The 24,281-nt window shown below is 38.9% G+C and overlaps 2 protein-coding genes across 3 annotated transcripts in view; one reads left to right on the top strand and one right to left on the bottom strand.

Moving 5' to 3' along the window:
* The first annotated feature begins 11,034 nt into the window (after positions 1-11,034).
* Positions 11,035-23,834, top strand: LOC121863597 (acid sphingomyelinase-like phosphodiesterase 3b). Its single transcript, XM_042362365.1, has 9 exons — positions 11,035-11,317; positions 13,510-13,720; positions 13,946-14,093; positions 14,594-14,734; positions 16,627-16,752; positions 17,578-17,758; positions 18,490-19,027; positions 20,372-20,481; positions 22,247-23,834. Exons 1-9 carry the CDS (start codon positions 11,140-11,142, stop codon positions 22,930-22,932), a joined length of 2,319 nt encoding a protein of 772 aa, XP_042218299.1. The 5' UTR covers positions 11,035-11,139; the 3' UTR covers positions 22,933-23,834.
* The window catches only part of LOC121867648 (folylpolyglutamate synthase, mitochondrial-like), a 38,593-nt gene continuing 31,936 nt past the window's right edge, over positions 17,625-24,281 (bottom strand). For both annotated transcript variants that reach the window (XR_006089227.1, XR_006089236.1), the window contains one exon: positions 17,625-18,114. The gene's annotated coding sequence lies outside the window, so the exon portion shown is untranslated. The remainder of the gene's footprint in view (positions 18,115-24,281) is intronic.

Below are 24,281 nucleotides of genomic sequence, written 5' to 3'. Positions count from 1 at the left end.
TACAGTGTTGTTATTGTGTTCTTATAGTTGTGTTATAGTGTAGTTATAGTGTTGCTATAGTGTTGTTTTAGTTGTTTTAGCATAATTATAGTTGTGTTATAGTGTAAGTATAGTTGGTGTTAAAGTTGTATTGTAGTTGTGTTATAGTGTTGCTATAATTGTGTTATAGCTGTTATATTATAGTTATAGATGAGTTATAGTTATGTTGTAGTGTAGTTATAATCGTGTTATAGTGTAGTTAGTATTCTAGTGTCCTTATAATTGTGTTATGGTGTTGTTAGTGTAGTTACTGTAACTATAGTGTAGTTATAGTTGTGTTAGTTATAGCGTTCTTAGTGTTATAGTATAGTTATAGTGTAGTGTTTGATTTAGACATTGTTAGGTCCTATATTACTGTTACCCGTACCTGTTATCTCTGCCTGTTACCTGTTATCTGTTAATGTTATCTTTACCTGTTAACTATACCTGTGTGTATGAGAAGCAACATGCGTGTGTCAAGTTAAAATCTACACTACTCTACATGTCACAACTAGGATGAAACAACTACGAATCAAAGGAGTGTCCGTGCGAGTTTTCATGATATAAACAAACTTGAATGAAGCGAGCATCTAAACCAAGCAGAAATCTGAATAAAAAATATCGTGTGCACCTGTGGGGGACCTCTAATTAATTAAAAATCAGATAATTGAAACACTACAGTACACTATCGTCTGTTTTTTAGGTCGGATTTAATGGAGAGAGAGAGAGTGTTGGTCGTGATGTTTGTGGAATCGTCGTGCAATGTCGAATGTCTTTTTTTTTTGTTATTTTTGCTTTGTGTTGACCTTTATATTCTTTTGTAATTAGGTTTTTGTAATTTTTTGGCTATGAATATTTGTCTTCGTATTGGTATTTTGTAATTCGGATTTGGTTTTCGTAATTTATTCTTTGCAATTAATTCGTTCTCTGCAATTCGGTCTCTCACTCACTCACGATTCACCTCCCAGGATCAAACATAATGCATCTTAAGCCACCGTGAGCCGCCAAGAGATTTTCCTCGGGGGACGTAAGAGCCAGCAGTCCTCCCAGAATAAGAATATTTATACGAACCCTTGTCAAAGAGGTCTTGGCCCACTGTGGAGCTTTGTCAACTATAATCATTTACACTCAGGCTCCCTAAGATACCTCATTCTTATCGGCCGAGTGTTCCATTTCCAGGTGAGAGAAGGTACAAGATAAAGTGTGTTGTATGAAGGAAGGCATGAGGTGTGAGGGAAGGCATGAGGTGTGAGGGAAGGCATGAGGTGTGAGGGAAGGCATGAGGTGTGAGGGAAGGCATGAGGTGTGAGGGAAGGCATGGGATGTGAGGGAAAGTGAGAGGTGTGAGGGAAGGTATGGGATGTGAGGAGAAGTAAGAGGTGTGTGGGAAAATAGGATATATGAGGGAAGGTATAATAGCTATCTTGCTCTTAAGTATCAAAAGACGCCAATGGGTTCAGGAACTTATCTTTTGCTCCTCCAGACGCAGCCGGCGGTGCTACAGGAACACTACAGCTTCAAGACACCCCTCCCCCTTCCCCTACTGCACCACCACCAGAATCTCTTGACACGCCTCGACCTTCTCTTCGTCAGGAGATAAAAATGCTTCCGGGAGTCGTCTACCTGAAGGGCAAAACAATACAACACGTTCGTAGTTATTTTAGGAACATATGGTCTACATTGCTAACAAACCCAATTCATGTTAAGACCAAACCCAGTGTATATTGAGATTAAACCTATTATTACATATCAATAACATCCTCAATAATATATAACAACCTCAGTACGTATTTATACTTGGTACAATTAGTATAATCTTCAAAAATAATAACTAAACTAACTCGACACGGTTCGAAACGCCAGTTCAACACAGCTCCAGGTCTTCAACTTCACCACAGAAGAAACAGTATCAGCATTTCAATTCATCCCTTTGAGTTAAAGTATTGTAATATTACTACCGATATTCCCACTTTTATCAATCAAGGAAGCTAAATTTGTTGTGGTTATTTACGGGTTACAGATCACTGCTTTCCCTCGTAGTCGGCTCTTCTCTCACCCACCTGCAGTCAACCATAGTAACTGCCTGGATTAAACTTTACTCGAATAAGGGAATCTAGTTGGACTGTGAATCAAGATGTTTACGTCTGCATGAAGAGAGACCTGCAAATCTTCTCCCCTTATTTAGTCATTAGTACAAGACAGTTACCCGCCTTTAAGACTCCACAGGACAAGGTTTAAAAGACTAAAATGTGTACAGTATATCTAGGGAGTACGAACGAGTAGACTATCCGTTCATTTTAGGAGTTCCTGTCAAGTAAACATTACCCTTAAGTATATGAACTTTATCAACCTTAACCAACTACAAGAAAAAAAATTGTGAGGAGTTAAATGGAAGTTTTGGAAGATTTAATAAGATTTTTTTTAAGAGTTTCAAAAGAAGTCGCTGTCTGCCGGTCTCCCCATCCCAACAGACTAATGACAACAAAGTCTCCCGCAAGTTGATCGTCACCCTAGGGAAGGCTTATGGTGGCCGACAACATGGCGATAGGGTGTAGGGAAGGAGAGGGTGGGTGTATAGGGAAGGAGAGGGTGGGTGTATAGGGAAGGAGAGGGTGGGTGTATAGGGAAGGAGCAGGTGGGTGTATAGGGAGGGAGAGGGTGGGTGTATAGGGAAGGAGAGGGTGGGTATAGGGAAGGAGAGGTGGGTGTATAGGGGGGAGGGTGGGTGTATAGGGGAAGGAGGGTGGGGTGGCAGGGAAGGAGAGGGTGTGTATAGGGAAGGAGAGGGTGGGGTGTAGGGAAGGAGAGGGTGGGGTGTAGGGAAGGAGAGGGTGGGTGTATAGGGAAGGAGAGGGTGGGTGTAGGGAAAGAGAGGGTGGGGTGGGGTAGAAGGAGAGGGGTGGGTGTGAGCAGGGAAAGAGAGAGGGTGGGGTGTATAGGGAAGGAGAGGGTGGGTGTATAGGGAAGGAGAGGGTGGGTGTATAGGAAGGAGGGGGGGTATAGGGGAAGGAGAGAGGGTGGGTGTATAGGGAAGGAGAGGGTGGTAGGGAAGGAGGGGGTGGTTAGGGAAGGAGAGGGTGGGTGATATAGGGGAAGGAGAGAGGGAGAGGTAGAAGGAGAGGGTGGGGGAGAGGAAGGAGAGGGGGAGGAGATAGGGAAGGGAGGGTGAGTGGTAGGGGAAGGAGAGGGTGGTGAGTAGGGAAGGAGAAGGTGGGTGTATAGGGAAAGGAGAGAGGGTGGGTGTATAGGGGAAGGAGAGGTATAGGGAAGAAGAGGGTGAGGAGGGGAAGGAGAGGGTGGGTGTATAGGAAGGAGAGGTGTGTGTAGGGAAGGAGAGGGGGTGTATAGGAAGGAGAGGGTGGGTGATAGAGAAGGAGAGGGGTGGGTGTATATAGGGAAGGAGAAGGTGGGTGTATAGGGAAGGAGAGGGGTGGAGTAGGGAAGGAGAGGGTGGGGGTATAGGGGAAAAGAGAGGGGTGTGTAGGGGAAGGAGAGGGTGGGTGTATAGGAAGAAGAGGGGGTGTATAGGGAAGGAGAGAGGGTGAGGTATAGGGAAGGAGAGGGTGGGTGTATAGGGAAGGAGAAGGTGGGGTGTATAGGGAAGGAGAGGGTGGGTGGAGGAAGGAGGGTGGGGGAAGGAGAGGGTGAGTGTGTATAGGGAAGGAGAGGGTGGGTGTATAGGGAAGGAGAGGGTGGGTGTATAGGGAAGGAGAGGGTGGGTGTATAGGGAAGGAGAGGGTGGGTGTATAGGGAAGGAGAGGGTGGGTGTATAGGGAAGGAGAGGGTGGGTGTATAGGGAAGGAGCAGGGATAAACAAAGATTAGTCTTAAGGATAAACATTAGTAGAGTACAATGTCGAATAATCAAAAGACCAAAATTAAAATCTAGAGACTGAGCAGCAGACCTGTAAAACCCATCAACATTTTCTGAAATATTCCCAACCGGATAGCTTCAAACATAGGTTAGATGGATATATGAACAATAAAGTTGGGTGTAAACGGGACTGCCCAGTATGGGCCAATAGGCCCGCTGCAGTTTCCTCCATTATAATGGTCTTATATTCTGACACACCTAGGTCCTTTTTACATTCAGTCTCAATTAATGCAGTTCCATCGTCCCGTTGGGAACTTATGATACTCCTCCTTACCGTTGGTACGTTCCAGATACATCATCTTACACTTCGTGACATTGAATCTAGCTCACAGAGATCGTTCTTCAGCTATTCACAGTCTGATTGGTTCTTTATTTCCCTAATTAGCTTGACATCATCCTCAAACATTTGTATGGAGGAATCCATTGCTTCTGGCGTGTCATTTATGAAGCAAACAAACAACAGCGGGCCCAATACACTGCTTTGTGGTAACCCGATTGTCACGGGTACACATGACGATTTCGTGCCATTAATCACCACACACTACCTGCGGTCATGGAGAAAGTCTCCGATCCACGCTAGGACACTTCCCCGAATCCCGTACCCTTCCAGTTTAATTTTCAGCCTCTCATGGTGTACGCTGTCGAAAGCCTTGACAAAATCTAGTATATTTTGTCGATATTACCACCCTGTTCCAGAATTTGGGTCCAAACATCCTTGAGTGTTAAGCAGGAGCGTCCCGGCATAAAACCGTGTTGGCAATCCTTTACAAGGTTGTTTCGTAGTTTCCATCGTGGCATCTCTTATAATGCTCTTAAGTACTTTACACACTATGCTGGTCAGGCTCACTGGTCTATAATTATTCGTGGAGTGACGATGGCCCTTCTTAAAGATAGGACTCACATAAGCCATTTTCCAGTCACTGGGGACCTTTTGTTCATACAGGCATTTACCGAACAGGATCTTCAGGGGCTCAGCAAGCTCGTTGCACAACTCCCTTAGCACTGTGGGATGCACCATGTCAGGGCCGGGATTCTCATGAACCTTTAGCTTTGACAATTTATTTTTTATAGTCTCTTCTGTGAACACAATGTAGGTCAGCGCTGTGTTGAACCGTCTGTCCTCAAACTCAGGAAGATTGTTCGCATCTTCTCTTGTGAACACCGAGGAAAACAAACTGTTCAATGCCTCCGCCTTGTCTTGGTCAGAATCTGCGTAACTACCATCTTCAAGCCTCAGGTCTGATACTCCTACTCGCGTTTTTAATTTCGACTTTGCATAGAGGTAAAACGCCATTGGGTTTGACTTGACCTCGCTTGCAACCAGCCTCTGGAACTCCTTCACAAATATGAGAAAATATTTTGAAGGGTAAAAGAATGATGGTTTATATGCGTGTTTATAAAATAGGAGGAAAATATATAGCAGATGATTGATTGTTGTGCAGGAATGGGTATTGTATTGTAAGTGGTGGTGGTAGTGGTGGTGATGGTGGTGGTGGTGGTGGTGGTGATGATGGTGGTGGTGGTGATGATGGTGGTGGCGGCGAGAAAGTCAAAGGCTCACCAAATGAATTCTAATCCAACGAATTCAACCTCTGACAAAACCTTTTCAGAACCCGGCAGTCGGAGTCAGCCAGAGTCACCCAGTTACCCACAGTCAGCTAGAATAAATCAAAGTCAGTTTAGGTTAGGTTAGGTTAGATTAGGTTAGATTGGGTAAGAGTTAGGGTGTCCAATCTTAATATGAAATAAACTTAGGGTACATAATCATTACGTGAACTGTCAACAATGTTTACTCTCTGTTACCATGACGACAGAAATACCAAAAGCATAAACACATCCGCAATATCAAAAGAGAATGGGAATTTTTTAACCAAGGATGACGATAGTATAAATTTCTGGACATGCAAAGGGTAAAATATGGAGATGAGAAAAGTGATGGAGGGTGTGAGGGAAGGTGTGGTGTGTGAGGGAAGAGTGAAGGTTGAGGAAGATTCAATGAAATAAGTCACTTCCTTTTAATTTTTTCCATTACCTAAAATACACAACAAACATTAACTCTTTGAAACCTGAAAATAAAATAATCTTTCATTCATCAATAACCACAAGAATAATAAATGTCTAACTTACAGCAGCATGAGAGAAAAACAAAATACTACTTGGAGGACATTCACGTAAATAGACTCTAACCGCTCTGTATGTGGGAAAGGTAAACACAGTGGCGAATTTACCAACTCTGTGGTCAACGTCTCTCTCATCCCACCTAACACCAAAAAAAAAAAAAAAACACGAGTTAGAAAGAGACACGAATATAAAACCAATGTACTCTGGCTACTGTCTCTATACACAAGTCCTACAAACAAACACAGAAGACCCCACAATCCCACACACACAGACCTGGCTACTGTCTCTACACACAAGTCCTACAAACAAACACAGAAGCCCCACAATCCCACACACACAGACCTGGCTACTGTCTCTACACACAAGTCCTACAAACAAACACAGAAGCCCCACAATCCCACACACACAGACCAAGCTACTGTCTCTACACACACGCCCTACAAATACACAAACATACACAGGTGCTCCACAAACGCTAGAAATCTCTTCCAGCGAGAACAAAAGAGATTCAACCAACCCGTATAAGTCTCTGTAAGTCGACACGGATATAACGGGCCCTAGCACAGGAAACACTTAACTCGTCCACACCTACACACACATATAGTATATATATATACATACAGTACATGCATATAGTTTATTATTATTATTAATTAAAAAATAAGATAAATTTCTTGATGTCTTATGGAAATTCTATTCGTAAGCCACTTGGGTGACCAACACGACTATGTGACCTTATGACACACCTGACTGCTACCTGTATTCTGATGGTCAATTAATTAGGTTAGTATTTAACGCCTAGCTTTAATATCCTTATATATTATAGTAATGTACTGTATTATGATGTATGGATATATTATTTATTTTTATCTTTTTCACTGGATGTCTTCTTTGCACATTATCTCTCACTCTCATGTGAGTTAGGTGTGGTGTGGTGTGGTTCCTGTTTGGTTTGGCCTAGTTCGCTTTGGTGTGGTTTGATAAACACCATAAACATTACCATTAATACTCTTAATCATCTAATCATCATTAAACTACATAATTAAACGAGGCAGGGGCGGATCCAGGGAGGTCCAGGGGGTCAGGACCCCCCTTTTTCATCAGAAAATTCCAATACTTTTTCTTTACTGTAGTATTGAGCCCAGGCGATTTTGTAGAGTAAAAATTAATTACCATTGTCCTCAGAATATCTCCTGATATCAAGTGCATACGACTTTAAAATGGCCTCAAAATGCCCATGATATTGGTCAGATTTTAAAAAAAAATAAATCTGGGGATTTACAGCACCACCCACCCCCCCAACCCCCGAGCTGGGTGGGCTCGCTGTGCTCGCCATGTTCCCCCACCCACAACTTCTTGGACCATCCCACCCCCTTTTGGATATTCCTGGATCCGCCCCTGCGAGGTGAATTATTTCCTCTAATTTTTGGAGAGAAAAGCCCACGTCATATATCTATTTACCTAGCGAAAATGTGGCTTCACACAAATTACACTCGCGCTATAACCTAGTGTAAGTTCATCCTCTCAGGTGTAAAATTAGTAACAAAAACAAAGTCAGCGAAACACAGGTCTGGATGTATGCGAGTCAGGATTACGACACTATTCAAATGGGATTTATCATTTAAATGAGAGTAATTATGTAAAGACCCAGCGGCCATTACGTTCAGTTGATTACTTGCAGAGAATTTAATTTGATCAAAAAGAGACTACTGCTGTCCCTTGTGTTCTGTAAACACAACAATTTAAGAATGTAAGATAACCTCAAGACGAAAGGGGAAGAACCAGCAACTCCCAGACACAAGCCAAACAAATTCAAGACGACAAGACCGTCTCTGGTATCTCGCCTTACATCCTCTCGACATCAAACAGCCACCAGCGAACGAGACTTCTACCGCCTGGTGATCGGTTAAACTTCAAATCAACACGTAAAATCTGCCTTAAATTTTTTTTTTTTTTTACTGGGATTAGCCCACCCGGGCACAGGTCACTGACCCACATCAGGGCCTGGGGGGCGAAAATGTTATAATAATAATAATAATAATTATAATAATAATAATAATAATAATAATAATAATAATAATAATAATAATAATAATAATAATAAAAATAATAATAATAATAATAATAATAATAATAATAATAATAATAATAATAATAATAATAATAATAATAATAATAATAATAATAATAATAATAATAATAATAATAATAATAAAGAACCATAAAGAAATACAAAAATAATAAAAAAGATCAAGAGTGAGAAACATTATATGTATGTTGTGTTGTCAATGGTAAGAGAAACAACTGAGACCCTGCATTTGTGTGTATATGAGGCAGAAAGTCAGATTAGCAATCACAATTTTTGTGATGCCATATGGCAGCAGGGTTTACCATTATACAATACATAATGCCTTCAATAATTATCTTCCCAGGAGGTAGTACCTCTGTTTGGTAGCTGCCTACTACCTACGACCTAAAATGCTGCATTATCGAGTTTATAACATTTACCATACAGCATAAAGAGGTCAAATGCCTTTGAAATGTGGTGTTATGGGCGAATGTAAAGAATAAATTACACTGACAGGAAAACAAATAAAGAAGTACTAAGGTTAGCGCAAACTTCAAGAGAAAAAAAATGATACTTTGGTCATATCATTAGGGTCTACGTTCAGTTACTGTCTGAGCAGCTCCCATCCTTATAATGTACAGTAAGAAAAATATTTAAAAGCTTGAAGTGATACAAAACGAAGCCATGAGAATCGTTTTAGGTTGTCAACGGAACACTAGAACTGAAATAATGAGAATGGAGTTAGATCAACCAAGTATAGAACATAGAGTAAAGGAACTTGGCAATGTGTCCAAGTATGTGATGGATCAGAGTTAAGTAACGGTCAAGCGGGATGTGGTGTTTTTATAAAGGAATATATTATCAATGAGTGTTGTGCAGATGAAATAGTTTGTAAAAGAATTAGTAATAACACCTCATCCACGCTGGCTGAACTATACGCAATTTGTGAAGGACTCCAGGTTGCTATAGAGAAATGTAAAGAAACATATTTTTGTTGATAGTAAAAGTTCATTGGAAGCCTTGTAGAGTAAAAACATCCAAGTAACTTTCATATTGTTAATATCTGTAAAAGACTGGTCATAGTAATTCAAGAAATGGAATACACTGTGCAGTTTGAATGAATTCCATCACATGTGGGGATTCATTTAAATGAAATGGCTGACAAATTGGCCAAAAAAGCTGCAGAAAAGATGTACAGTATATAGATATTGTTAGCAATGTAAATATTAGAACGATAAAGAGGGAAATGAAAAGAAAGGGAGAGGAAAGGGAAAAGCAAGAAGAGAAGTGATTGCCATATGTAGCGAGAGTTTTCAGCACTATTAGTATGTTTTACAAAACACCAGTGTAACTTATGGGACTAACTTACCATCTGTTGATACTGTTATAATGAGACAGATTGGGATACACATATTACTGGCAGATAAGTGGAGGGGCGGGTCAACCTTGTCAACTGTGTCGTCTTAGGGATGCACATACATTACAACATTATGTATTAGGATGTGAAAAAAAATCCAACCATACAGGAATAGTGAGATCACTGCATTAAAGAAACAAGTTTGTTGGAGGATTAATAATGGAAAGATTAACATGTATAAGTTTTGTAAGCCCCAGAAGGAGATGGCAAAGGTGAGGGCAGGAGTAGTATACTACCCTGTCCTATTGATGTAATAGTTTTGTTGTCAATGAAGTATTTAAATTTCAATTTCAATTTCAATTAGGGGTGAGGGGATAATAGATATTAATAGGTTGTTGTTGTTGTTATGATATTATTACTGTGCTTCAACAAAAAAGGTCTCCAAGCGCGCATTAAGGTTAGTAATGCACTAGTCCAACAACATTACAAATTATGAGTTAGAACATTTTACTTTACGTGACTAGTAATTCCAATCCAAGAAGGAGGTCGCTTTGGTGATGTGTCTTATGAATCCAATAAAATTTACAGTTTCCTCACCCCAACCTGAAGGTTTGACTTGACCTTAATTGCAATCATATTTAGTAAATTTATGTATTCAGCAATTGGATGTGTAATTAACGTCAATACCTATAAACTGTATTAATGATATAATTAGAAGCTGTTCCAGAGATGAATTTCTCTTTAATTATAATTATTGATAATATAATTCGGCCATTTACTACTAAATATAAGATGCAAATAAAATTTCATTTCCTAGCATCAATAATGTTCCAGGTACTGTACTGTACAACCACAGTACAGGCATACTTTTTCATTATCATTTATAATTGTAGTAACGAGTGTGTGGCCTCACGAAAGACTACACACACACACACAGGAAATTTTAAATGACTTTGAGACAAAACTTGCGTTCCTAATGGGTAAAGGGATGCAGTAAAATACATGTTTAAATACATAAGCTATTGACACTCAGTAATACATTTTAACTTCTTGACATATAAACTTGTTTTTCTAATTTAATTTAACTTTTAATTTGAATTTGATTTAGTATTGATTGCGTCTTATTCTGTTGATTTTCAATACTACTTCTACTACTACTACTGCAATACCAATAATAATAATAATAATAATAATAATAATAATAATAATAATAATAATAATAATAATAATAATAATAATAATATCACTTCAGTAGTTGTTTACATAAAAGACAAAGCTATTGGCTGACAAATATATCCATTAATATTACTATTTATTTACCTATGTATGATAATCAAGAATATTATTAAAGACTAAATATAAAAATGTATAAATATACTTAACTAAACTGCTTGTCATTAGTGGCTAAATATATAGTTATACTGTACAATATTTCATTCCATTAACTCTTAAATCAAATATAAAATCAATAATTCTCAATATCCAAGGGAATAACACTACAGTTTAACATATATTACCATTAATAATAACAAGAAACTGTGTATTAGTGTGAAGAAAATAAAGAAAAATTGGGATAAATAAAGGAAAACGAGTCTTGATGTAGTTCTAGGTCGTCATCTCTCAGTGGCCTCAGACTTGGTGCTAAGAGAGGTTGTTATTTTACGGCTCTCCTCACATCAACGTCTTATTTTTTTTACTTCAAATGGCATATACAGACAAAGAACTCTCACTCTTGCTTATGTTTATGGTATTATGGCCGGGTATATGGTCCTTATCACCTCCAAAAGTGAGTGAGGAAGATAGTGTAGCAGATAACGACTCTGGCAAGACTGTTCATTTGTTAGATAAAACGACTATTGAAACGAGTACAGCTTATGAAGGTAAGTTTAATATAATGTCCAGTTGGGGTTTTGTCATGGAACCGTCGAGAGGATATTGGTGGATTGAGTGAAATATTAGACGAGGATGAATACATAATTAGGGAGTAAGACTGACAAATGGAATGGATTGTCTTGAGGTACTTGGTTTGTGGTATTTCTTGTACAGGTATATGTATTCCTATCGGCCCCACCAGTTGGTCCGTGTTTGTGGCTAGTATTAAGGTGTAAAGGCCTGCAAATGACTTATTGTGATTTGTACAGGTGAACCTACTGTGATTTGTACAGGTGAACCTACCTAACCTACCTGCAACCATTTCCTTAGCTTGAGTGGGTTCATCTCTTCCCCTGTAAATAATACAATGTAAGTTGCTGGAAAATTTTTGTATATACAGAAAAGTGTAGTTTTGTAACCTGTTTACCTAATGGCCACCAACTAGAGGTGGCCATGCTGAGGGAAGGCAGCCACTGGCCAGTATAATATCCCTCCACTGGTCTGACTAATTACCCAAATGTAGCCGCAATGAAGTCAAATGATGATCCTACAAGAATAAATCGGACTGCCAATCACTTCTCGACTAGTATTTGGTGTCAGGAAGTCACAAAAAATTGGTAAACTTAATTTAATCTGAGTTAATAGATCGAGTGCATGTACCTAACCTAACACAACTCAGATTAAATTAAGTTTACCAATTTTTTGTGACTTTATGACACCAAATAAAAATCGAGAAGTGATTCACAGCCCGATTTACGCTTGTAGGACCATCATTTGACTTCATTGCGACTACATTTGGGTTCATTTGGGTAATTACTCGCTCCCTCGGTACAAGCACTCGATCTATTAACTCGGTTTAAATTAAGTTTCCCAATTTTTTTTTTACTTTGTGACACCAATTACGAGTCGAGAAGTGGTTGGCAGTCCGATTTATTCATGCAGGACCATTATTTGACTTCATTGCGGCTACATTTGGGTACATTTGGGTAATTAGTCGGACCGTTCCTCCACTGTTCTTATAAATTTGTCAAGGGTTATTTTGAAGCCCATTACTGTTCTTGATTCCTCAGTTTGGACTGGTAGACTGTTCCAAAGATCTACCAGCCTCTGTGTGAAGTAATATTTCCTTATGTTCGTTCTGCAGGATAGCTTGTTGAGCTTGTAATTGTCCCCTTGTCGCGACCTGTGGCATAATGGGCAGCATGCTCGCCTCGTAAGCGAGTGCACCCGGGTTCAATCCCTGGGCAGGGTGAAACTATGGCCAGGTTTCTTTTTGCCATTTGCCTCTGTCTACCCAGTAGTAATTGGGAACCTGGATGTTAATAGATTTTCGTAATAAAATACTAATTCAGTGATGGTGCTTGTCAACCTCTCAGTGCAGCAAATACATTGGTTATGGCATAATTTTTTTTTAAATTCTGGACTATGTGGCCTCTTGTTTGTGTGTAGAATATTCAAAAACTATTTGCCCAGTAATTTTTATTATGGCTACCATATTGCCTCCTGGAGAATATAGCTACTGGAGTATGTCTCTGATTGAACCATAGGCTATCTTGTATTGTTACCATGTCGTTGATTAATTTTTGTAGTTTGTGAAATGTTATTAACCGTATTACCATAACGAGAACAAGTGACTTGTATATTTGGGTAACCTGCGCGATTTAGCTGTTTGGTAGAATTTCCATTTGCTAGCAACTGTAATACAGTTTTAACCCCTTCATTATGGGGGCACCACTTTTAATAGTCCTTTCATTTGGGCTTGATGGCTGATGATTTTATTCGGCTCTGTACAAAAGTGATTAAAATTCACAGCAGTACAAACGTGATCCAGGAGTGGGTGGCCAATAGCTAAATAAGGTAAATGATTTAAGGACATGGATAACTGTGATTACAGTGCAGTACAGTAGATCCATTAAATACAGGAACACTTTTGAATGGCCATTTTAAAGACTGCCAAGATAATATACAGTTAAGTATTATGTAGACCAACAAAATGGTATACTGTACAGTATGCTATGCACTACAGTTTCATTGGTCTTAGTAACTTTAAGTTTACAAATGATAGGCCAGGAAGTTCTAAATCCAATTGCATATGTTTTACTTGGATATGAACAAAAGCACTTTATGACAACCAACATTTATTTATTTTTATATATTGTAAATAAACTTCTATTTTTATTTATTTTTTCTTTATTACCAGGTACTTTCTGGCAGATTACGGACATTCACTGGGACCACAAGTACAGCCAACAAGGGGATGCCACTAGAATGTGCCACGAGGGCTATTTATCATCCGACTCCAACGGTGTGTACGGCAATTACCTGTGTGACTCTCCGTGGCCGCTTGTGAAGAGTGCCCTTGAGGCCATGGTGGAGATTCACAACAAGCCGGACTTCATATTGTGGACAGGGTTAGTGTGCTGAGGATTAAGAGAAAATATGAAAGGAATTAAAAAGGTATCGGTAATGTAAATACAGTAACCATGTGTATACAAAGTGATCATTGACTTTGTTAAGGTAAATCTTGTATATAATAGTAACTCCTGCTTGATAATGCAAACGGTACAATTGTAGTAATAATGGTGTTTTTGCATATTTAATTGTTGCACTGTTTTAATAGACAAACCAACTTTCAGGGATAATGCACCTCATACTGACGACCCTGAGCCTGACTTCACGGTAATATTTCAAACAGTTGCTAATATTACTGGCGAGCTGAGGTCCAGATTTCAGGAGTCCATCCCAATTCTTCCAGTTTTGGGTAACCACGATGCCTATCCTCGGGTGAGTTGATAAACTGTATTGCATTGTAGAAAATGACTGTGTGTGTGTTGGGCTATTAGTGTTTAGCTTCTCGAATATTGGGCTTATTCTTTTTACTGTATTTTAAGAGTGTGAAATTACTCTAATTTTATTAACATAGTACTATGTGAAATAATATTGATCATGTTACACAAACAAACGATAATTATATTTCGATATGGAAATCGGTATTGGAATAAATTGGTAAAAAAAAGTGACAATTGGATGTATAAAACCATTTCATGGGGGGATTCAGTTTTGGACATTATGAAGCTCCGATTTGGACCTGTCAATATTCTCTGGATAATTTATAGTTTGTTGTACATACTTTGGGGATTTTTATAAAGATTAGGAACTTTTCAAATACTGCATATACAGGCAACCCTTGATACAAGATAGAGGAATCCAACCCTATCATACATTTAATAATTTCTCCATTGATTACCATTAGGAGTACTGTTGATACTTTCCTCCGTTTTCAGGACAATTTCCCAGTTGCTGGAGACGAATTCTATGGACAGTACTTGAGCAAGGGAGGATGGTCGTCTCTGTTACCCGAGGATGCACAACAGGAATTCAGGAATGGAGGTTACTATGGTTATGAACTTCCTACAGGTGTGACCGTAAGTAGCTACTGTATGTGCGAAGATGTAATTTTGATTGTGCTCGTGTGTGACTAAAAGTGCTTTGTATGCGTTTTAAAAGAGGTGACTGTGAGTACTGACTTCAAGGTGTGACTGTAACTACTGTGTATTTGTTCAAGATTCAACCGAGTAGCTACTGTATATACACCTAGACCCTGACTTACGACGGGGTTAGGGACCCAAATCCAGGTCGTAAGTCCGACATGGTCGTAAGCAGGGCTGTGGAGTCGAAGACAAAACCTTCGACTCCGACTCCTCAAATTTTTATGCTTCCGACTCCGACTCCAACTCCGACTCCTTGGCCTATTTGTAACAACTATTTCTACCATCCTAATTGTAATTTGTATGTTGTAACCTGCATAGGTAAAAAGTAAAACACCGTGGCTATACTGCTACAGCTTTATTAATGATCTGGACGATATTTAAGAACTACAAAAAGATGATAGGCTTGACTTTCAAAGTTTCAATCAAAAGAAAAATAAATTTATTAAGAATTCAAGATATTAACTAGAAAACACCATTTACATGTATATCTAAAAGTTCGATCTCAGCATATGAATTTTGTTTAAGCTCATAATCTGATGTGGATCTAAATGATGATCCTACAATTCCTTTTAAAGTAAAGTTATATATTTATGTACATTAAAGAAATGAATACCTTATTAAGGAAAATGGATAAACCTTACATGATTAAGTTATTAAATTAAATTTGCCTTAATCTCACCAAAAACAGGTTGTAGCTAATTGTTTTGTAGCTGAGAGCCTCTGTGCAGTTTTCAACGAAACAAAATTTGATATAATTCAAAATTTCAAATGGTAAAGAAGAGACTATCGTCCAAAATTATAGTGCTATACTGTGCCTGCTACAATAAATTCATAATAATGCTTATAAAATGGAAATAAATTCTTTTAATAACTTAAGAAAATTAGTGGGATCAGTGGAATCACTGCAATGAATATGCCTGAGTTCATATATTTGTTCTTAGGAACAGAATCGCTTCAGTCGGAGTCTGGACAATTTTACCGACTCCGACTCCTCGACTCCGACTCCGACTCCACAGCCCTGGTCGTAAGTCCGACATAGATAAAAAAAAAAAAAAAAAAAAAAAAAAATTTTTTTTTTTTTTTTTTTAAATAAATAATCTACAATGAAATACAGTACAGTAAAAGTAATGAATAATGAGTACAGTAAAAGTAATGAATAATGATGAATGGATACAGTACAGTGAAAGTAATAAATAATAAGGAATGGATACAGTGTGACTGAGCACTTACCCTTTAATGTAGTCAGCTGAATGCACATGGGGCCCCCATAATTTTCTAATTATACATGGAGACTACATTAACTGGAAACGTTTCGGTATAGAAAATGCGTGTGTCATTTAAATTTTTATTTTATTTATTTATTTTATTTTTTTATCTATATCTGAGGCGGTCGTAAGTCCCGACGGTCGTAAGTCCACGTAGTCGTAAGTCAGGGTCTAGGTGTATTGTCTCATTTTATAGCCAACAAGGTGCAGCATTAAGAACTTCACATGAATCTATCCACCCACCCACCTTCTCTAGATCTTTGGTCCAGTACAATGAATGGATGTTAACTGGGCTTGTGATTCCATAATTTGGTTTACAGAGTAAAACTTTCTTCACAAAATCCTAATCGTAATACTCCTGCACCTTCTAAGATTATAGATCTTTGTCACGCTAGTTGGATGACTAGACCCTAGACACACAGGTCCCGTCGACTAGTGAATGAAAGTCGCCTCTCCAAAGCCATAATTTACCTTATTTACTTTATGACCATCCACCAAGAAGTAAATTATGATTTAAAAAGCTATTTTTCCTTTTATTGTAATTGATTTTTCCTCTCGTAGGTGTTGGTGGTCAACACAAACCTCTATTATGGAAAAAATCCACTTGGCATTAAGGCAGATGACCCCTGTGGACAGTTTGCCTGGTTGAGGAAGAGACTTGAAACGGCTCAGAAGAAAAATTCCAAGGTTTGAAATATTTTTTGTCCTTGTTTACATATGAATTAAGACTTGTATATATATATATATATATATATATTTTTTTTTTTAATTCTTAAATAAACTTTGGGTTTATTTAGGGAACTTAGTTTGAAGTTGCTTTGAAATAACAGGGTCTTAAACACTACTTTTTAGTTTCATCCCAAAATCCTTTTTTTTTTTTTTTTTTTTAGTCAGAAACTTTACGATTTGCCATTTTCTATATTTTCCCACACATAAGGTGTGGGGATGAATAAAACTATTTTAACAAACCATTTGATCTACCGTAAACTATATAAAGTTATCGGCCAAGTATCCATCTAAGATAATGTGCAGAGATGTACAATTTACAAAATAAGATAAAGAAGATTATTGCAGTGGTAGGTATAGATTTTTTTACTGCATGATGGTAAATTAAAGGTTGTACGGTAGTCAGGGTAACCAACTCACAAGTCTAAAGAGCCTTGTTGTGGATCCTGTCACTTTTGGATTAAATCTTCTCGTGCTTGAAACATGTTTACTGCCCTCTGTTATTCCCCTTCAAAAGTTCACTTTTTCTAATTTACCTCATGCTGAGTAGTGATACTATTTGGTGTTGGCAATGCTATACAGCAGTAGTACTCTTGCCTCACTGCTGTGTCCTGGATTCAATCCCCAGGTCGGATATGAGAAGGGTGTTATCCAGTGTAACCCTACCAAACTATGGCAGGACAGTGAAGGTAGTAGCAGATAACTGAATGTGAGCCTAACTAGCTCGTAAACTAGTAAGTGGTGTAACTATATTAAAAATGTATTAAAACTCTTCTTTTGTTACAGGTGATAATTGCTGCACATGCCCCTCCTGGATATTTTGAAAGACTTGCAATAATACCATATTTTAATGATACATACAATGAGGCCTATGTTGACCTTCTCAACGAGTTTGGTACAGTGATTATGGCCCAGATATATGGCCATGAACACACGGATAGTTTCAAGCTCTTCCGCTCACCCAAAGGTAAGCACGTGAATTATTTTACTGGATAATAATCTTTCAAAGATGCCATCATAATCCTCCTTCAATGTCTTGGCCATCTTGTTGAAATGTAATTATTATTGATGTATCTACTAGAGTTCTTTAGGAAATAAGTTCTGTAAAAGGATTTATTAATGTAGGGACCACATTTTTACTTTGAGAAAATAACATGTAGGGAAGGAGAGTTGATCTAGTACTTTACAGTATATAGAAAGGGGGAACCAAACCATACACGGCCCATAACAAACCAACAGTGTTGTTCCCTTCAGTGTGGAGGATCTTGGGGGCTCCTTAAAGTATAGATTTCCTGACCCACTGCACCTCTTCTGTCTCTGTATCTTTGGAGTAGAATAGGGTAAATATGTTACTTGGTAAATGGAGAAGTAGGAAGGTACAGTTTCACCCTAAATTTTGTTAACTCTCCCAGCCAGCTATTGCTGCACTACCTGCTTCAGATGTATGAACTTGAGTCTGTTACTTCGAACCTTTAGATTCATTCGTATGTGCTTCATTATTCTGGTTGGTACCGAGACAGTTTCATACATCTGAAGCAGGCAGTGCAGCAATAGCTGGCTGGGGGAGTTGACAAACTTTAGGGCGAGACTGTACATAGGCACTCATGAATGGATAGGTAAGTTACATAGATAGGCATATAAAGAGGTAGATACAGTTTATACAAATTGTTTAAGGTAATCCCAAATCTGTCCATTCAGGTGATATAAAAAGTGCGGCATTTATGGCACCATCGGTGACCCCCTGCTATAGACGCTCTATTCCGGGCAAAGTGGCAGTCAATCCTTCCCTCCGACTCTACTTGTACAACAGTCGCACGCTTTTGGACTATACCCAGTACAATCTAGATTTGACAGTCGCCAACGAACTCCTTTATGAAGAGAAACCCATCTACGACGACATGGCAGAATTAGAGGTGGTGAAGCCTGAATGGGATGTTTATTACCGAGCAAGAGAAGCTTACGGGTTAAAGTCTCTCGACGCAGTTAATATGGCACAGCTCTACAGACGGTTAATGTCAGACAACAGATTGTTTCAGGAGTACTACTTGAGAAACTCTGGAGGATACACAAGATTTCTAGATGGTCCATGTGATCGTGACTGCAAAATGCACTTCATGTGTTCCATGGTGAATATCAAGAGCAGAGACTTGGACAAGTGCATGGGGTACATCGATTACGACACACCGAAAGTTGGAGCTCAAAAACCTCAACACATTAAGCCAGAGTTGAACGAAGAGTTATGATAGTTGTGTACCTTACTCATGATGGTATGGAGGCCTGATGTGGCTTTGGGTGAAGAAAAGTTTTAAAATTTTATATATATTCATATGTAATAAAGATGAACGAATTAATGCAAAGATACGTAATACATAATAAAAATAAGTTATGATAAAGAGGTTTTATTGCGAGGTTATTGTGTTGTAGTTATCGCCACTGGTGAGTTGCTGTTATGCATCATTTTATGCATTTATTCTAATGAAACCATTCACTTTTTCAATATAATCCCTAAATAGAAGATAATGCCAGAAATAGGCATCCTGTCATTACTTCACATTTGATTAAGCCGCTCCTCAAAATACGTATTCATAAAGTTTTCAAAATTATTAAAATAAAATGTATTGCATATTCTTAATGAATTAATTTGTTTAAAAAATAATTTGGTACACATTCTATCAGAAGTATAGACCCTGAGTGAGTGGCATCACCTTGACTGCTGCCCTGAGAGTGTTGCCAGGACAGTAAAGTCCTAAGTTGTGTATCATACAAAGGTTGAAAAGAAGGAAATTGATTTAGAGGATAAGAGAAGGCAGAAGCCCCAGTTAAAGTAGATGACAAATTGCAGAGTGGGCAACACATAATACACTAGGATGATGAGAAGAACCACTCGATAGACCTGATCCAGCAAATGTTCCTTCCTGTGCTGGGCTAAAGACTCCCACTAGGCATGTAAACCCATGGATACTGGATACAGTATTGTGGTTGGTAAAACTGTGTTCAAAATATGAAACTTGGGCACTCAAAACCACCGTTGGTAAACCTGAGGGATTATTGTATACTGTATCTGCTCTTTGCTGATGTTGGTAATATGTTACTCCTTACTGTACTGTTGCAAGCATCACTATCTCTGTCTTTTCTTAGGTGCCTTTTGTTATGGTAAAATCTCTGAATTTAAAAATATAATGTAGACCTGGAGAATATGATGCATAAGCCACACAGGAGGTGGGAAAGCAGAGTTTAGTGGCTAAACTCTTGCCTGAATCTTGTGGTGTACATTTGAAATCTGTAATTCTCTGTACTGTACAGTATTCTTGAACTTTGACTGTAATGCTGTATAAACCACCATGATGTATCCAATTTTTGAAGTTTTAGAGACAATTTTGGTAATAAAAGTGCATTTATGATGTTCTTCAATGGAATATTAGCCATAGAAAAGGACAAATGAAAATTTGGACCAGATTTTGACTTAATTTTGAAAATGATGGGTAGAGAAGGAAACGATCCATTGCAATATTTTGGAAGAGAACAGTTTATTGCCCATACCAGCAGAAACATTGCCCTTAACTGGCTCCTAAATCAAAAGGCTTCTGAATGACGACTCCCTCCCAGGAGTGTGGAGGATCTTTAAGACCTTTACAGAAATGGCGAATAAAGTCACGCACAAGACCAGCAGAAATGAAACTGATAATATATGTATTACTGAACCCCAAGAACTATGGACTGTAGTGAGTATAGATCAAGAAGTTGAACTTATAAAAAATAATAATTATAATGGACAGACATACAAAATGAGAGGTATCGTGGAACAATATGGCTCTATGAAATGAAAGGACTAGAAGGCTATATGTATTAAGATAGCAGAAAGAGTCATCCAGGAGATACAAAGGGACCTGTATCCTTGACTTAAATTATGAAAGGCCGGCAATAAAGAGAATCCACAGTACAGTATATCATAAGTTAAAGCAAGTAAATGTGGATCGCATGGACATGTACTTCAGTATTGTCTGGTTTTACGCAGTTAATTAAACCCATGGAGGTCTGCATACAAAGCGAAACGCGTAAATAAAATAACAGAACCAATGGAATTAATTGAAATCGAAACTGGGCCGACTACCAGACTCCCCTTTTTTTTTTTGCTATTTCCTACACAATACTATACATTGTAGTAAAAATACCATCTTAATTTTATGATGGTATGCACACACAAATAATATACAAGAGAAATAGCAATAATATTAGATTTTTTAACACTTACGTTAGTAGAAGAGATGGCTGGGCACATGGGGGGGTTGGTTCCGAGGCAGAGGGCAGATTATTTGGCCCTTGCCCCCCCCCCTCCTCTATCCACCACAGAGGCTAGCAGGGCCTCATCGTCAAACACCTCGAAGTCCTCGTCCTCACTATGCACACTATCACTGACTTGGGCTTGCTGTGGTGGTTGGCGGGCAAAGTCTGTGATGTGTTGATGGCTAGCATTGATGTGGTCGTGATACAATTGAACATAGGGCTCCAGGCATTTCAACAGATGGTAATTAGACACTTTGTAGCAATGATAGACTGGGTCTTTGGCAAGGATGAGCTTCATTTTCTCACCAAACTCGATGGCATCCTTCACATCAGCATGTGGGGGTCCAGCGGAAACCATTGTGTAGAAAGAAAAAATAAGCACTGGTTCCTGGGCACGAGTGAATATACGCAGAGACAGTGAGGCTGACGCAGCGGGGGTGGCAAGGATGCCTACCAATCACAGCGCGCAACGGAGGGGGTATGTGGGTGATAAGGAAAAGTGGCTCAATCCCAGTCTGCGACGTCACCGGCGCAAGTCTGACGTCAGCGCCCTGCTGCTTGCTGCGTACGTGATGGAATTTTCCGTGTAAATAATAATTATCTCTTCTGACACGTGCCACGTAAATGGCCTTCCCCGTAAAACCAGACTATACTGTATTAAATTTAAAGCAACCAGCAGCAATGAAGATTATGAGCAAAACATTCGATGAAAATGGAGTAAAAAAGAGCTTGGATTTTGGGGACGTAACAAACAAATGGCTGAGAAAATTCCAGCTTAATAGGTGAAATGAGGGAGGAAAAAAGGCAACTTCAAAAATTCCTGGAGGATCGGTTGGTGATGAGCTGATATAGACATGAGTGGCAGATCATGATCGCTGACAACAAAGAAATGACAGTGTGGAGGAACTTGCACCCCTAAGAAAAGTGAATAATTGTAATTACCCCTAAAAAAAAAAAGGATGTAAAAACCTTTAAGCCTTTTGGCCCATTATACCTTTTCCATCTTGTTGCATTGGGAAGGGAGTAAGGTTGATGAAAGATGAATATAGTGGTGAATAGATAGGTACTGTAGTTATATATGAATGGATAGGTAGGTAAATAAAGGCAGTTGGATAAAAAGAATTTTTATAGAAATGTTGTGTATGTTAACCAAAATCTGTCCCTCCCCCAGGTGATGTACAAAGTGTGGCATTCATGGCACCATCAGTGACTCCCTGGTATCCATCCTTAACTCCAGGTGGCACAGCAGTTAATCCTTCTCTTCGACTTTACTTGTACAACAGTCACACACTTTTGGATTATACCCAGTTCCACCTCAATTTGACGAAGGCCAATAACCAAGACATTACAGGAGTAGATAATACCTCGGTGGAAGATACTGGACTGGGGAAGCCAAAGTGGGAAGTTTATTACCAAGCAAGAGAAGCGTATGGGTTAGGAAGTCTCAACAATATTAATATGACAAACCTTTTTAAAGAGCTAATGACAAATGACAGTTTGTTTCAGAAGTACTATGTAAGGAATTCTGCAGGACATACAGATGGTATATGTGAATCAGAATGCAAAAGGACTCAGACCTGTGCCATGATGAGTGTCAAGGTCAAGGACCTAAACCAGTGCATGGGAACTGGCCATTACAACACCGGCCTGCACAGTCCCTCCCCCAATTCATCTCCTCTAGTCATTACTATCATGGGTTTATGTATGTCCATAACTACAATGTTAGCAGTTGCTTTGGCTTTCATGTTGGTTGTGATATCAGTCAGGAGGAATCGGATGCTAAGAACTGAGAGAAGTCTACCTGTTGTGGACCTCACCTGGGGTCGTCGGCAGCAGAACTATAAACAGCTTCCCTGAGTGAATGATGAAAAACAGTTTGAAAGTTATCACCTTTGTTGTTTCTCTGAATCTCTGTTAAATGGTTGGAGGTTAAATCAATTAAATCATTATATTCTTTTTTTTTTTTTTTTATTAAATGACTGTTTTGAGGTTAAATTTTAAATTTGTTAAGTGTCAAAGAGATTAACTTGTATGTCTTGAGGTTCATTAGTTTCTCTCATTTCTACTATGGTTATCATTATTCCTCAGTCAGTCCACCCTTTTAGATTCAGTTCCTAGATGCTTACCACTAAGATCAGATGTATTTACTTCATGTTATGCCTACTAATGTTGCTCTAAGTGTTGTGCCCCGCTTGGTGACTCTCAAAGGAGGGGTATAGTTTGTGGGGTTTCATTACCGTTCTTGGTGTTGTCATTAATGTGAGACTGATATTTGGTCATGTTGCACATAGTTCATAAGATTTATTTGTCAATTCTCACTTCAACTCTTTGCAACCATGACCTTCCTCCCTCCCTCACCCAGTACAGGTACTATATAATGCAGTACTTGTTGTCGCCTCTCAACTCGGTAAAGTCCAGCCCACGTTAAGTATAATCCAACAGTGCCTACTAGAAATAGAACAACGGCTTGATCTAAACACCATGACAGCCTTCCTCTCCTAATCCACCAAAGCACGTCTTACACGTGATGAACACCGGTCTCACTCATCCACAGGTTCCACTTCACAACCAACAACTTTTGTCCTGAATTAATTACCCACAAACTCTTGGTTTGACACTTGGATTTTACGCACCACACAGACTACATTAGTGCCTTCCATGAATTCGAGCCTCTCAACATACGGAATTACAGTTTATACAGACCACATTTAACTATACTGAATTAATAAAAAAAAAACTAAGATTTTGCTCAAACTCCACAAATAACATTCACCTCGTGTCCTAGACACAAAATTGAAGATATTGTGTCCATACAGGACCACCTCAACATGAGACACTTATTTCTTAGCATCATCCCAATAAAGTAACCAACTTTTTTTATTACATCCTCAACCACATCACACTACACAGATACCCTAAACAACCTCCCCACAACTCACTGAAGCACAAAGACCTGCATCTACAGCTAGCTGTGTAACATCTTCCTCAGTATGTAGCCATAACTCCTTTAGAGAGACTGCTGCCAAATATCCACCCCATTGATTCCACCCTCCTTCGAGAAATAAGTATTTGTCTGTTGAAGTCTTCTCTGCACAAACTGGAACTCTCCCCACACACTATAAACTACTTGCCCGTCCCCAACACAACCCTCGTGGCTTCTCGACATAATCTCGTTGAGATATCTCTGGGAACTCAGGCATTTTTGC

This window comes from Homarus americanus, unplaced genomic scaffold, assembly GCF_018991925.1.
Source record: "Homarus americanus isolate GMGI-L3 unplaced genomic scaffold, GMGI_Hamer_2.0 scaffold51859, whole genome shotgun sequence".
NCBI classification, from domain to species: Eukaryota; Metazoa; Arthropoda; class Malacostraca; order Decapoda; family Nephropidae; genus Homarus; species Homarus americanus.
This window is presented reverse-complemented; position numbering and strand designations above follow the sequence as displayed.

Excerpts from the sequence above, each read along its gene's own strand:
- LOC121863597 (XM_042362365.1), top strand. The coding sequence starts at position 11,140 with ATGGCATATACAGACAAAGAACTCTCACTCTTGCTTATGTTTATGGTA. Across the intron at positions 14,094-14,593 it reads ACCACGATGCCTATCCTCGG|GACAATTTCCCAGTTGCTGG; the intron begins GTGAGTTGATAA and ends CTCCGTTTTCAG. Across the intron at positions 19,028-20,371 it reads AAGCCAGAGTTGAACGAAGA|GCTTCTGAATGACGACTCCC; the intron begins GTTATGATAGTT and ends CTAAATCAAAAG.